The sequence below is a fragment of the Eptatretus burgeri genome, chromosome 8 (assembly GCF_056783735.1).
Source record: "Eptatretus burgeri isolate ZD-2024b chromosome 8, Ebu_testis_v1, whole genome shotgun sequence".
NCBI classification, from domain to species: domain Eukaryota; kingdom Metazoa; phylum Chordata; class Myxini; order Myxiniformes; family Myxinidae; genus Eptatretus; species Eptatretus burgeri.
In genome coordinates, this window is record NC_140968.1 from 75,248,230 (window position 1) to 75,261,453 (window position 13,224).

General features: G+C 45.6%; 1 protein-coding gene across 1 annotated transcript in view; it reads left to right on the forward strand.

Annotated features, from left to right (window-relative positions):
- Nucleotides 1–4,673: 4,673 nt before the first annotated feature.
- LOC147022074 (vesicle-associated membrane protein-associated protein B-like) overlaps nucleotides 4,674–13,224 on the forward strand; it is a 43,621-nt gene continuing 35,070 nt past the window's right edge. The window contains exon 1 of the mRNA XM_085892651.1: nucleotides 4,674–4,919. Within this exon, the coding sequence (XP_085748777.1) occupies nucleotides 4,862–4,919 (58 nt within the window). The 5' untranslated portion in view covers nucleotides 4,674–4,861. The remainder of the gene's footprint in view (nucleotides 4,920–13,224) is intronic.

Sequence of the window (13,224 nt, forward strand, 5' to 3'; positions counted from 1 at the left end):
TCAGATCAATTGTTCCAATTTGCATAAAAGCACCAAAATTGGTACACATGTAGAATAATGTATTCCGAACAATTCTAGATGTGGAGCCACCCGAGATTGTGCCTTGGTCAGCTTCGGCGACCATTTTCCAAAATGGCCGCCATTCTACTTTAGCGAAATTGGCTATATGCTCTTATTTTCTTATTGTATCGGTGGTAGATATAAGGAAAGTGTAAAATTCAGTAAATTGACCATGAAAAGACGTATTCAAATATTATGAGCCAGTATTTTCGGTAAAAAAGGCATTATTTGATTTGTAAATTTCTGCTCTCCTGAAACTTTTCGCTGAAAAGTAGCCATTATTGTCTGGAGTACAAGAGTCAAATGATATTCATCACATTCAATGGGTTTGGAATCAACAAAAATTGCATTATAGATTACATACTTTACTCTATTTTGAAAAGGGAACTGATAATCGTGATAATGACAAACTCAGAAAATGTAGTCAAATTATTGCACACTTCACTTTGAAGCGGCTACGGTTTACTGTCTACTACCAATCTACCAGGACACATGGTACACGCATACATCAGTCCAGTACAATATGAGTTTCTGAGCTCAAGTGTACTGGCTCTGGATCAAGAAGTCAACACTTTTACAAGCAATGCGACTTTGCATTTGCACATTCTAAGTTAGGCCGATATCTCAGTCTGTGTCTACTGCGTCTGTCTACTGGCATTCTCCTTCACAAGCACACAGTCCAGTGCATTGCAGATTAGCCTTCTTGCATTTGCAACAGTTTCTACAGACTTTTTTGCAGCCGCACGACACCAGCTCGAAGCAGCTTTTTGAAGCCTCAGGGATTGTGGTCCAGAGCGGTTCGTAGGACCCATCCTCTGTTTGCCGGCAGCCCCAGCTTGTTGGTGATGGAAGCACGGGTTGAGGGACCAAGACCTGCCCACTGACATAGCCACCCTGGAAGACTGATCTCTTCACATGCTGTTCCAAAGCATCGTAGGTAGGTGGGATGCGCTGGACGGAGTTCCTCTTGGACTGGTGCGGTCATTGAGGAGCACCACAAACCTTTCAATACAGTGCATTGTGTCATCCTGGATGTTGACTGGCATGGTGGTCAGGGTCACAAGAGAATCTGTCAGTTCTGGAAACGAGTTCCATGTGGCCCAGGCAGATTTCTTCCCATGCCCCACGAATGCTGATACCGTGTCACATCCGGTCATGGCGTGGAAGACAGGGAGGGCACGTGCCTTCTGTGGATCGAGGGAGGCAGCTATTTCATGGGCAGGGATGTAGCGGTAGTTCTTGCCCGTCCCAAAGGCAATCCAGAGTTCATCCACACATGGTAGTGCCTGGGCTACCATCACCGCCAAGACGACGACGTCGGTGTCTACGGTTCGAACTTGAATCCGACGGTGGTCATGTTCTGCAGCATGGGCCACATGTAGCCAATATTACCAATTACAACACTACTTCCACCACTACCACCACAACAAAATACTTCTGAACCTGTCACTGATACTGTGTGCGAAAATGGATTTTCCCATAAAAATGACCATTTTTCCCCAATACAATGGTTGGAAATATAATGAATCAACACAAATGACATTTGTATTGTTTTCCTTTGTAAATGCACATCACATGGAGTATTTATCACCTCTGAGAAACCTACAAAGAGAATAACAATGACAGATATCCCATGTTGTTAAAGTAGAATGGCAGCCATTTTCCAAAATGGCCACCAAAGCTGACCAAGGCAAAATCTCGAGTGGCTCCATATCCAGAATTGTTCAGAATACATTAGTCAACATATGTACCAATTTTGGTGCTTTTATGAAAAGTCGAACAATTGGTTTGCTATGCTGCAGTACTAAGAGGAGAAAGGAAATGTTAGGGATGAGGAGAGGAGGGTATGGTTGTGGGGAGAGTGGAGAGAAGTTTGGGAGGAGATGAAAGTAAGAACAGTTATTGAAGAGGCAAATAAAAGAGCCCACTGAGGAGGCATACTGTTATGGTTTTGGAAATGTAACCTGGGGGAGAGTGTACACGGACATTGAGGAGACCAGAGGATTAGCTTTTTCTTTAGTCTATGTGTAGATAGACCTTTGCCCCTCGTCTTCGGATTGGAGGGGGGGCATGTGTTGAGGTTAGTTCATGTTTTCCTGGTGTGATGTCTTCCCTCCGCCTTTCTTAATCTCCCAATAAACCCCTCACCAAACTCCTGCAACTTTCAACACTCCCTCCTTTACCCCATTGGTCCGTTTCCCCCCCTCCCCTCTGCTCTTTTCAACAATCCCTCCTTTACCCCCATCAGTCTGTTCCCTCCCCCCACCCTCTCCTTTCAACAATCCCTCCTTTACCCCCATCAGTCTGTTCCCTCTCCCCCCACCCTCTCCTTTCAACAATCCCTCCTTCACACCATCGGTCCATTCTCCCCTCTGCCTTTCTTGACCCACCAATTATCTCCTTCACCAAACCCTTCACCAGGAGTGGACGGACAGAGACGCCAAAAAGCTTGGCCCGCGAGGAGCTGAGAGTGTGTGAAGAGAGGGAGGGAGGCCATGGCGTGGAGGAGGTCAGTATAAAAAGCCCACAACGCAGTTTGGTTTGTGGGGAGCTGTTTGACATGGCGGCCCAGTAGAAATCGAACGTGCTGCTTGCCGTCACATATCTTTGCACACTTGCCTACCGCTACCGGGTCTGGACATGTCAGAAACACAGCTGGACGTCCCATGACCCATTTTCCCAATCCATTCCCCAGTATATTTGGACTAGCACAGCCCTGTTGGGCTGTGCATGGTAGAGGAAGGAGTTGACTCCACACTCTGTACTTTTCATTTCTTCTCAAGTTCTTCTTCATGTCTTCTTCTCCCCAGATTGAATGATGGCCATGTGTCTTTTGTGGAAATATGATTGAATAAGAATATGTGTTATGGTAAAATCTGCTCTTTTGTGCCTTTTGCTTGCTTGCCTGTAGATACTCGCTTTTAAATGTGTGTGTGTGTGTGTGTGTAAATAAATAATTGTTGGTTATTTCAAATCTGTCTCGGTTGTCCTTTCCTCCATTGGTCCGTCCCAGTGTACAAGTATAGTTCTACGGGAAGTTGTATCCCACCTGATTTGCTCTGTTAGCCGGTGCTGCGCCCATCTGTTCCGCTCCGCAGAAGATCACCAGGTGTGGTGCCAAGGGTGTGGCATCTTGTCAGGTTGCTGTGCCAATCGAAAGGTGTCGTGGAAACATCAAAGGGTAACCCAGCTTGCTTGGACGGTAGTCTAAATCAAATGGCTGTGGTTGTGTATAAGAACTACAGCCCGTTGGACCATGGAGTTATCTGTGGTCGGTGGCCTCAGGACCAGTTGTTCAGGAGAAACTCGAGCACTTCTCCTCATGGTGAACCTCCAACCCCAGGCCATAACACTATATTTGCATATGTAATAAATAGATGAGTCAACTGTTTTTAAAAAGAGAATGTCTTGATCCAAAAATAATTGGCAATTACCCCAGTGGAGCATGTGTTTGTTCATTGTCTACTGATGTCCTTGTAACTCATGTGCATTGATGTCTACTCATGTCTGTCCTGCACGTGATTGATGCACAAGGGAGGAGGAGGATGAAGAAGAAAAAGGAGGATGAAGAAGAAGAAGGAGGATGAAGAAGAAGAAAAAGAAGGATGAAGAAGAAGAAAAAGGAGGATTAAGAAGAAGAAAAAGAAGGATGAAGAAGAAGAAAAAGGAGGATGAAGAAGGAGGATAAAGAAGAAGAAGGTTATGAAGAAGAAGAAGAAGAAGGTTAAGAAGAAGAAGAAGAAGAAGAAGGTTAAGAAGAAGAAGAAGAAGAAGAAGGTTAAGAAGAAGAAGATGAAGATGAAGATGAAGAAGAAGAAGAAGAAGAAGGTGAAGAAGAAGGTGAAGAAGAAGAAGAAGAAGAAGGTGAAGAAGAAGGTGAAGAAGAAGAAGAAGAAAAGGTGAAGAAGAAGGTGAAGAAGAAGAAGAAGAAGAAGAAGAAGAAGAAGATGAAGAAGAAGAAGAAGAAGAAGGTGAAGAAGAAGGTGAAGAAGAAGAAGAAGAAGAAGGTGAAGAAGAAGGTGAAGAAGAAGAAGAAGAAAAGGTGAAGAAGAAGGTGAAGAAGAAGAAGAAGAAGAAGAAGAAGAAGAAGAAGAAGAAGAAGAAGAAGAAGAAGAAGAAGATAATAATAATAATCCAGTATTTGCCATGAAAAGACAATTTGGTCCATTGTGTTGTATCATGTCCACATCCCAACACCATGACTCACTTCATCATGCTGGTCTCGAAAGAACCAGGAAACTAATTTCAAGCACGCCATGGTAGCGAACGGTCTCTTGTGTTCTTGAAACACATTATGGGATCTTTAACCCCCAAATTAATGTACGTGGGACAACCAACTTGCGAGCCAACTCGCAGGACGGCGTGCTCCGAGATGCGGCACCCCCAAAAACTACCGTTCACCCCGGACCAAGTAGGGCTCGGTAGTTTCCAGTTGAACCCCGCAATTCCACGTGCGTTGCTCATCTATATATTATATTAAAATTATCATTATGGTACAATGAACATACTCTGTGGATGATCGTTATGCACAAACACCCAGTGGAATTAGTTAAATCGATACTTTCGAGGCACGTGGTCGTCAATGTTAAAATCACGAGTCCGTCCATTAATCAACGTGTTCGTGACGAGAGACGGAGAGTTTCCATTTTTATTTCTTTAAACCGACAAGTGTCCGTAATCGAGGGCTAAAAGGCCCTTCGTGGAAGGCGTCCCTCTCCTCTCCCCTCCCTCCTCCGGTAGATGATCCCATTGTGCCCCTCCTTCAACATCCTCCACCCTCCGCCTCCCGCCCAGCTCCACCATGTCGAAGTGCGATCAGGTACTGCAGCTGGATCCTCCCCAAGAACTCAAGTTTCGAGGTAAGAGAATGGCGCTTCATGGAAGGAGAAAGGGTCGAAGGGAACGGCAGCGACGGACGGACACGGACAGGGTGAAAGATTCGGGGGGACATGAGAGGGACGAGGGACAAATAACACGGCAGGAGATACGGACGCGCTCGGGCCTTTCTCGCCATTTTTGAGTCGCGGCCTGTTTGCCTGGTTTCCTCGGCTTCCTCGGGGGATTTTAACCTTCGCCGACGGAGTCGTGACGCCGGTGGGACTAGCGATGGTGCGAGCACAATGCCGCGGGGTACGTAGGCCCTCGTGGGCCTCTTCCTCTTCAGGGCCCATTCAAGGTTTTCACCTCAGACTCGGGTACATGGACCCTCCTGAGTACCCGAGCGAGTCGTTGCAGCTTCAGCATTAGAGGGACTTGAAATCGTGTGTGCCATTGCTCAAGGTTTCGCCGAATCGGACCGGCGTCGCGTGTGAGGAACGAGCGGTGCTTGATGCGAGAGGAGAGCGTTCGGATTGAATGGATGGATCGTGGGAAATGCCATTTAGGATGGTTATTGAGGAAAAGTCTTGGAATTTTGGCCTTTGGTTGTCATTGGGAGGAACTGAGGAATCGTTGGGGGGGGGGGGTTGGAGGGCGGGGGAAGGAGGTGGGTTTGGGGGGGGAGAGTTGAAGAAGAGGAGGAAGAAGGATTGGCATCCATTGATTGGGTTCCGCCCTTGCAGAAAACCCGCAGCGCCACGCGGAGTGGACGACTTGGACCGACTTAACTTTGCTCCCTGCAATCCCTCCACGGGCCCACCTCTGTCCATTTCGTCAACCCCACTTTGCTAGCGATCCACACCTGTGCCTATTACCTGAACGACTGGTTTATTGTTCTCTGCTGTAGGGTGTCACATCCATCCACCCATCCACCCATCCACACATCCACCCATCCACACATACACCCACCCACCCATCCACCCATCCACACCTGTGCCTGTTACCTGAACGACTGGTTTATTGTTCTCTGCTGTAGGCTGTCCCATCCACACATCCACCCATCCACCCATCCACCCATCCACCCATCCACCCATCCACCCATCCATACCTGTGCCTGTTTCCTGAACGACTAGTTTATTGTTCTCTGCTGTAGGCTGTCCCATCCATACATCCACACATACATCCATCCACACATCCACACATCCATCCACACATCCACACATCCATCCACACATCCATCCACACATCCATCCACACATCCACACATAAATCCATCCACCCATCCACACATACATCCATCCACACATCCACCCACCCATCCACACCTGAACGACTGCTTTATTGTTCTCTGCTGTAGGCTGTCACATCCACCCATCCACCCATCCACACCTGTGCCTGTTACCTGAATGACTGTTTTTTTTGTTCTCTTCTGTAGGCTGTCACAGCCACATCCACACATCCACACATCCACCCCTTGACCTCACTCACCCATTCCAGTATACCCATACATGCTGTATATAAGAAGAAATGTTTTGATCAAGATTTACATCCCCATAAAACCATTCCTAGGACCCTCTTCATCCCCAAACAAATAAAATAACCACCCTGGTGATGTCACTCACGCTACCTGCCCTACTCTTCTCCCCCCCACCACAAAACCGTGAAGTTGAGTGAATGTACTGATGGATCAAATTAATGCGGTGTTGATAAAGCACGGCCATGACGGGCCAAATGGCCGCCTTTGCAGTGCAAGCTCCAGTGCATACATGTCCTTGTAGTTGTGTGGATTTATTAATTGGTCCTTGTAGTTACTGTGGTACAAATGAATACCTTTTCTTTATGAGCAGCTCTTCTAATTGCATTTCTGATTTGGTTGCTGCAATGCGTTCCAAATGGCAACGTGGACGAAGTGTTTGTGAACGGATAAAGAGCATGGAATTGTCTTTCAAGGCCTGTGCAATGGGTTCAAACCCTAGCTGCTCACTGCAGCTTCCCTGGTTTGCATACTGATATTTATTTCCATGGCAGTCGTCTCTGCTCAGAGAGTTTGGATGGGTTCCAGCACAACTCCTGGGTTGCTAATCACATGGCTGTGACTGACCTAATGTCAATGTGACTGACCAACTGACATGAATACTTTCAGGGTCTATACGTGCACCGTTCAAAAAGTTGTTGGAACGACCTGCTCACAATTCCAGTAAACCACCTTTCATCCCCCCCCCCCCCATATAAGTAATAGGTAATTATAATGTTTCCAATTATATGTACCATACTTTGTATCGTAAGTTGTTTCTTTAATGGCCACAATTATTCCCACATTCTTGTGGGGTTTCCCAGGGGAAGTCTTTGGCCCAAGTCTTTTACAAACCAGCTGGCCAGGCCTGATGCTCGAGTAGGTAGTTTTGGCTGGAATTTGGAATTTCTCCTTGGTTGTCGGCGATAGCTCGCCGACTCTTCACAATGGACACCTTGTCGTATTTAATGGTCACCAACTGATGTCAGCAGATGTGGGGGAGGAGATGCACCCAGTTTGCTGTCTGTTTGAGGGACGGCACACATTGATGAAACACCATGATGGCACTTGATAGCTGGGTCTGGATTTGAACCCAGACGAGACAGCTTGGAGGCGAGTGTGCGTACCTTTGGGCCATCCTGCCAGCCCCAAAAATGAAAGCTTCATTGGCGTTGACTTACTTAAGGGAGTTCGAGCGTGTGCAGGATTGCATATTGTTGCATCGCCATATTCAATTCCAACAGGTGATTTGCCAAACACCACGTGCGAGGAACGACGGTCGGATCTGCGATCGCTCAGACCGCCCTGGTCCGGTGGATTTGGACCTCCTCTGACTATCACCTCACGAGTGCTGAAACTGGGCCCGGGATCTTGCAACTAAAATTAGGCCTGCCCTTCCATTCCTACCATGACCCCCTCCCTGCTCATAAGGTCCGCTGTAACTTTGGCACAGTGTTCCTAGCAAGGCACATGTCATAAGGATGATGGGTTGGTTAGCTTAGCCGACTGAGCCTTTACCCTGTAACCCAAAATGCTCGTAGCTTTAAAAGGCTTCTCGAACGGCGATTTGCCAACTAATTACTGATGCATTGTGGGTATTCGCCAAAACCTCTTTCACCGCATTGCTGTCATGCCAAGTAAATTGTGTGAACTGCGCTGTAATGATGTAGTCCCTCGAACAAATTTTGACATGCACACACGATGTTGCGTGTTTGCAAAGATTTAATAATTCATTTACATACGTGTGATCGTTAATATCCAGTTTTAATATTTAATATGTTACCAATACTTTTGCACCATTTAAATGCAGGTACGCCGTTTCCAAAAACCCAAATATACGGACATTAAAGTTTGTAGGTTTATTCCCTGTGAAAATCGGAGATTTTTCAAGTATTTTATATTGGTTGGTCTTGTATGTTATTGTTTGTCGTTTTGTTTGTTTGTCAATCGCCTGCAGGTCACAATTTTAAACCGATCTTCATGAAACTTCACCACAAGGTAGAGTTCATCATAAGCAAGAAGCCTATTGTTTGAGGTCAAAAGGTCAACAACTTTGTCGAATTTCTAAAATATTCAATTTTCATCCGATTGATTTGAAATTTGCATATTTGATCATTGAATTCAACCACTAATTATTTTTAAGATCAAATTTGTTTTATGCATTTTGTAAGTATCGTGCTCTGTACATCTTCGTCTTGTTTTTATTTTTATTATTTAGTTATTAACCTTTTATTGCTGCTGTTTTATTTATTTTATTCCTCGCTGATGTATTTCACTACTTTTATCGTTTTTATAATCCTCTTCACAGCAGCAATGCATTGTTTGCATTCATGAGACCAAACTGTTGTTCTTGTTGAACCATTAATAATATACACACACCTTAGTTTATAAACTAACTTGTCTTGAACAGTGTAATATTTGCCGTGCATGATGTTCTTCATTTGTCGGCCCTCATAGTTTATTGATTAATTATGGGTGCATCAAGAAGAGCTTTATAAATCTTGTTCTTCATGCACTTCCTTTTCATAATGTCCTCATTCAAGTCAGAGTGATTTATTTATTTATTTATTGTTAACTAAAAGCTATAGTCTTGAGTCAACTAATCTTATCATTTTCATGCCCTCTTATTTCCATCTTATGTTGGCTCAAGTCTTTCACGAATCAACTGCCCAGGCTTGATGTTCGACTGAAGGTGACAGGAATTTCTAATTTGTTCAGGCTGCCGGTGATAACTCACCGACTCTTTGCTAAAGACACCGTGGCATCTTTAACGTCCGTCGACTAATGCAAGCAGATGGGATGCCCTGCTTGCCCTTCTACCGATGGATGGCGCATTAACTGATGCAATGCTCTGACTTGCGAATGCCAATTCGATTATAGTTGGATTGAGAACTGAACCCAGACTACACACCTCAAGTGTAAGTGCTCTCCCTCTGCACCATCCTATTGGAACTAAAAGCTGGGAGCTCTTGGAGAAGCTATAATTTTTAGCAGCGTCTCGCATAGCGAACGCTGCTCATAGAGAGCTCGGCGTTGTTGTTGTTGTTGTTGTTGTTGTTGTTCTTCTTCTTCTTCTTCTTGTTCTTGTTCTTCTTGTGAAGACAAAACCTTAATCTCAAGGACTCAGCTCTTGTATATACAAGATCCGGATCTCCTTAAATACTGAGCACATGTACACATCCTCACATAGACGGTGCCTTTTGAGAGCTTCTATCATGATCTTTTAAATATATTCGGACATTTGCTTTAAAGTTTCGAAAAGTTCACGTTACTATTTAAAGATTATTCCATTTATTGTATTGTAATTTCGTAAATACACGATATATGTAAATACATTATGATGCGTTTCGCTATTGGCTTAATCAAGGCATGTGACGAAATATCGGAAGTTGTTTTTTTTCAAAAAAAAAATTATTTTTTTTAGCCGACAAAACCTTTAGGACGCTGCTCGTGGACACATTTGTCCTTGTTTTATATTTGAGCTTACCCTTTACATGATTATGTGGATCACTTTGAAAACGGTGAGCATTTAATTTTTTTACCTATTTTTTATTTGTTTATTTTATTTTCCAGTTTTTAGGTCATCTCTATCATCTCAGTAGAAATGACCTAATAATAACAGTCTCGAAGTCTTCCGTACGTCCGTCCGTCCACAATCAAACCGAGTGGAGACAAATAATCAATAGTGGAATGGATAGAGGTCGACGAGACATGCACAACGATATAACTTTCAAGGTCGAGGTCAACGTCACGAGGCTGTCAAAGTTTCGAAAATCGTCTTTCAAATCGTATCTCCTCCCTCATTTATCAAGAGAGATCAAATGTTATTAGTGATTCAGATACTATGGACTATTATCTGGAACAACACGAGCCATTTTTTTGAAATTTGCTCTCGTTCCAATTTTATAGCCCTTCAAACTTCGCTATGATTCCCCGTATGGGCCGTTCATAAAGTACATACAAAAATAAAAGTATTAAATTAACAACCGAAACTCTCCGATACAAATATTACATTTGAAGCTTTTGTCAGATTTAACTAAAACAATGGAACACAAGTTTATATGCACACTTACTTTCATTTATGACATTAACATTGTCTTGAATGTCAATTTGTACTTTTATTTTCATAAATGACGTGCTGTGATATTAAAAGAAAAAGGTAAATTACACCGCTAGGGACTGCATTGTCATGACTTGCAAACATCGGTTCATAAGGAACTGCTGGCTTTGCAAGTGATTAGCGATGTATGAGGGGGGTGGGTGGGTGGTCACTAGCCTGCATACAGAGAGGGGGTGGGTGGTTTTGAAACCCGGAAGTAGAGCGTACGTACTTTATGAACTGCCCCTATTCCAGTCTGGCACAGAGTTACTTTCGACCTCTGGCAGGGATGACCGGCACTCCCGCTCGGGGGTATTTTTAAGTGCTGTAACTCATTTGGCATTTGCCATCTAATTTCAGCTAAAACAGGTCGGTGTTTATTTTTATATCTTCCAATTGCATTTTAAAAATTACAACAATGAGATGAGGTTGATGAAATTATCCTGAGCCAAGTTCAGAAAATTTTAAAAATATATATTGTTGCGAATTCGCGTGCGATCGGCCGCTCGACTCGAATGGCGGCCGCCTCGCCCACCGGAACAGACAATTCTTTCGTGACCCTCTCGGACCAACGCCGGGAGCTAGTCACGGCTGGGGGTTTAACCTCACCACGATCGTGCCAATCGCCCACCCGCGCAGGATAGGGTCGCTCGCCAAATTCGATCTACCTAAGTACCTGCGCGAATGGTCGATCGGGCGATCGCACCTCGCCGCAGGTCGACTCCGGACACAGGCCGCTTGGGCGGCCCGTTCCGTGCTATCAGGATAACCGAGCGGTGTTATCGCCGACCTGGACGGTTCAGATTAATTACCGGGCGTATTAAGCCCACTACGAACCCTTTACGTGAAGCAGGATGGAAGGTCAAAGAAAAGACGAAGCGAAACGGGAAAACTGTTCACACAATGCACATTTATTACGCGACACACGGAAAGCACACATGTACAGTCAAAATGCACCTATAGCAGTTAAAACTAAAGAAACAATGACGCAGAGTTACTACCGAATACGCGCACACACGGCAACACTTATACAGTTCTACTTTACAGACTGCGCCAACACACATTTACTCAAAAGCAAAGGAAAGAAGCCACCCTCATAGACAAGGGGGCAGACAGACCTGTAGGCCAATATGCGCGCATGACCTGAAGGAGCGGCCAGGTCCGCGAGACCGAGTGGGTCCTACCCGCGTCCTCGTGACGCGTTGGCAGATGAGCCGCAGATGTGGCTGTGCCCCGACTCCGTGCTCCTTGGCGGGTTTCGTTGGCACGACGTTTGGAGTGGGGTGTGAACGGGGCCCCCTTGTTGCACTATCTCAGCGTGGGGGAAAGGGGGAATTGTTGATTCCCTGGGGGAGGGAGAATGGCTGGCTGACTGGCTTGGGTCCCGCGACGAGCGATCTCACACCGCGACCTCGTCGCCGACCGCCGTCCTTCTCGCCTCGGACCCGAGCTCCTTGGCCTCTTCCCGCAACTCTCCTCAGCCGACTGCAAAACCCAACTCGATGCCACACCGATGACTTCGCCTCACTCTGCCCTGCCGACACACACTGCTACTGCCACACTCTGCTCTGATTCGCCTTGCGCTCGCCGTTTTATAGGCCGGCAGGAGAAAACAATATGCAAATATCCGGATCAGGATGACCTCGGGGGCGGAGCCACGCTCGCCAATTGGACGGACGAAAAGTGGGCGGGAACCTCCCCTGATCCTAGAATTTACATATCTCGATTTCACACAGACACGCCTGGAGGCGGGGCCAAGCCGCTCCGCGCTTGCTAATTGGACGGATCACAAGTGGGCATGCAGCGTTCCTGATCCGAATTCTCCCTCGGAAAGGCCGCCATCTGCGCTCGCGGCTCGGTGCGTATCGCTGAACGAGCCCAAGACAGCCCGACGCTCAGTGTTCACAGGTGGTGCGGGAATGGCCGTAGAAGGAGAGGTGAGGGTGGTGGACGGTTTATCGGTGGTGGTTTGATGGTTTTGGTGCCGTTTGGGAATGACGGTGATGCGATGTTTGCGGGATTGAGTTGTGAAGGTAAAGCTCGTGGCTGTTGGCGTTGTTGTTGTCTGAGGGTTGGAGCGTGGTTGTAGTTGGTGACGATGGCTGGCGTGGTGGTTAAGGTGGTTGTTGTGTGATGGCGGTTGAGACATCGTTGGTTCAAAATAAAGATAGAACAGAAAAACGGCTATCTCAAAGCGTCGCAGCCCGAATGAATCACATAAATTCCCTCTAAACAACGGGTTTAGGGCTAACTACACATGTACTTCGAGTTATCTCACCTACGGGCCCTGAATGGTGGTTTGCGAATTTCCACAGCCGTAACATTATTTTTATTTTAAATTTTTATGTTTGATTGAGATTCAGTCGGGTGATGGGGTTGCTCGATATCGGCAGAGATGCAAGTAATTGGTGAATAATAATAGTTTTGAGTTTGTTTGTCTGTTTCCTTCCAAACTTTTGGCTTGTAATCCGTGGAACCCAGGTTGATATCCAACAACTGATGCACCAAACATTTATATGTTTGCCCATTATCTACTAACGTCCTTGTTGTTCATGGAAAAGTACACTGAAGTCTATTAATTAATGTCTTTGTTCTGTTTGTGTTTTGGGCAAGCTCTACTCTGTGCCTTTGATTGATATAAATAAATATAGAAGCAAGAGAACGAAGCCTGTGAAGGTAAACAAACAAGACGAAAGTAATTAATTGAGCTCACTTAAGTGAAAAGTTGTGGCCC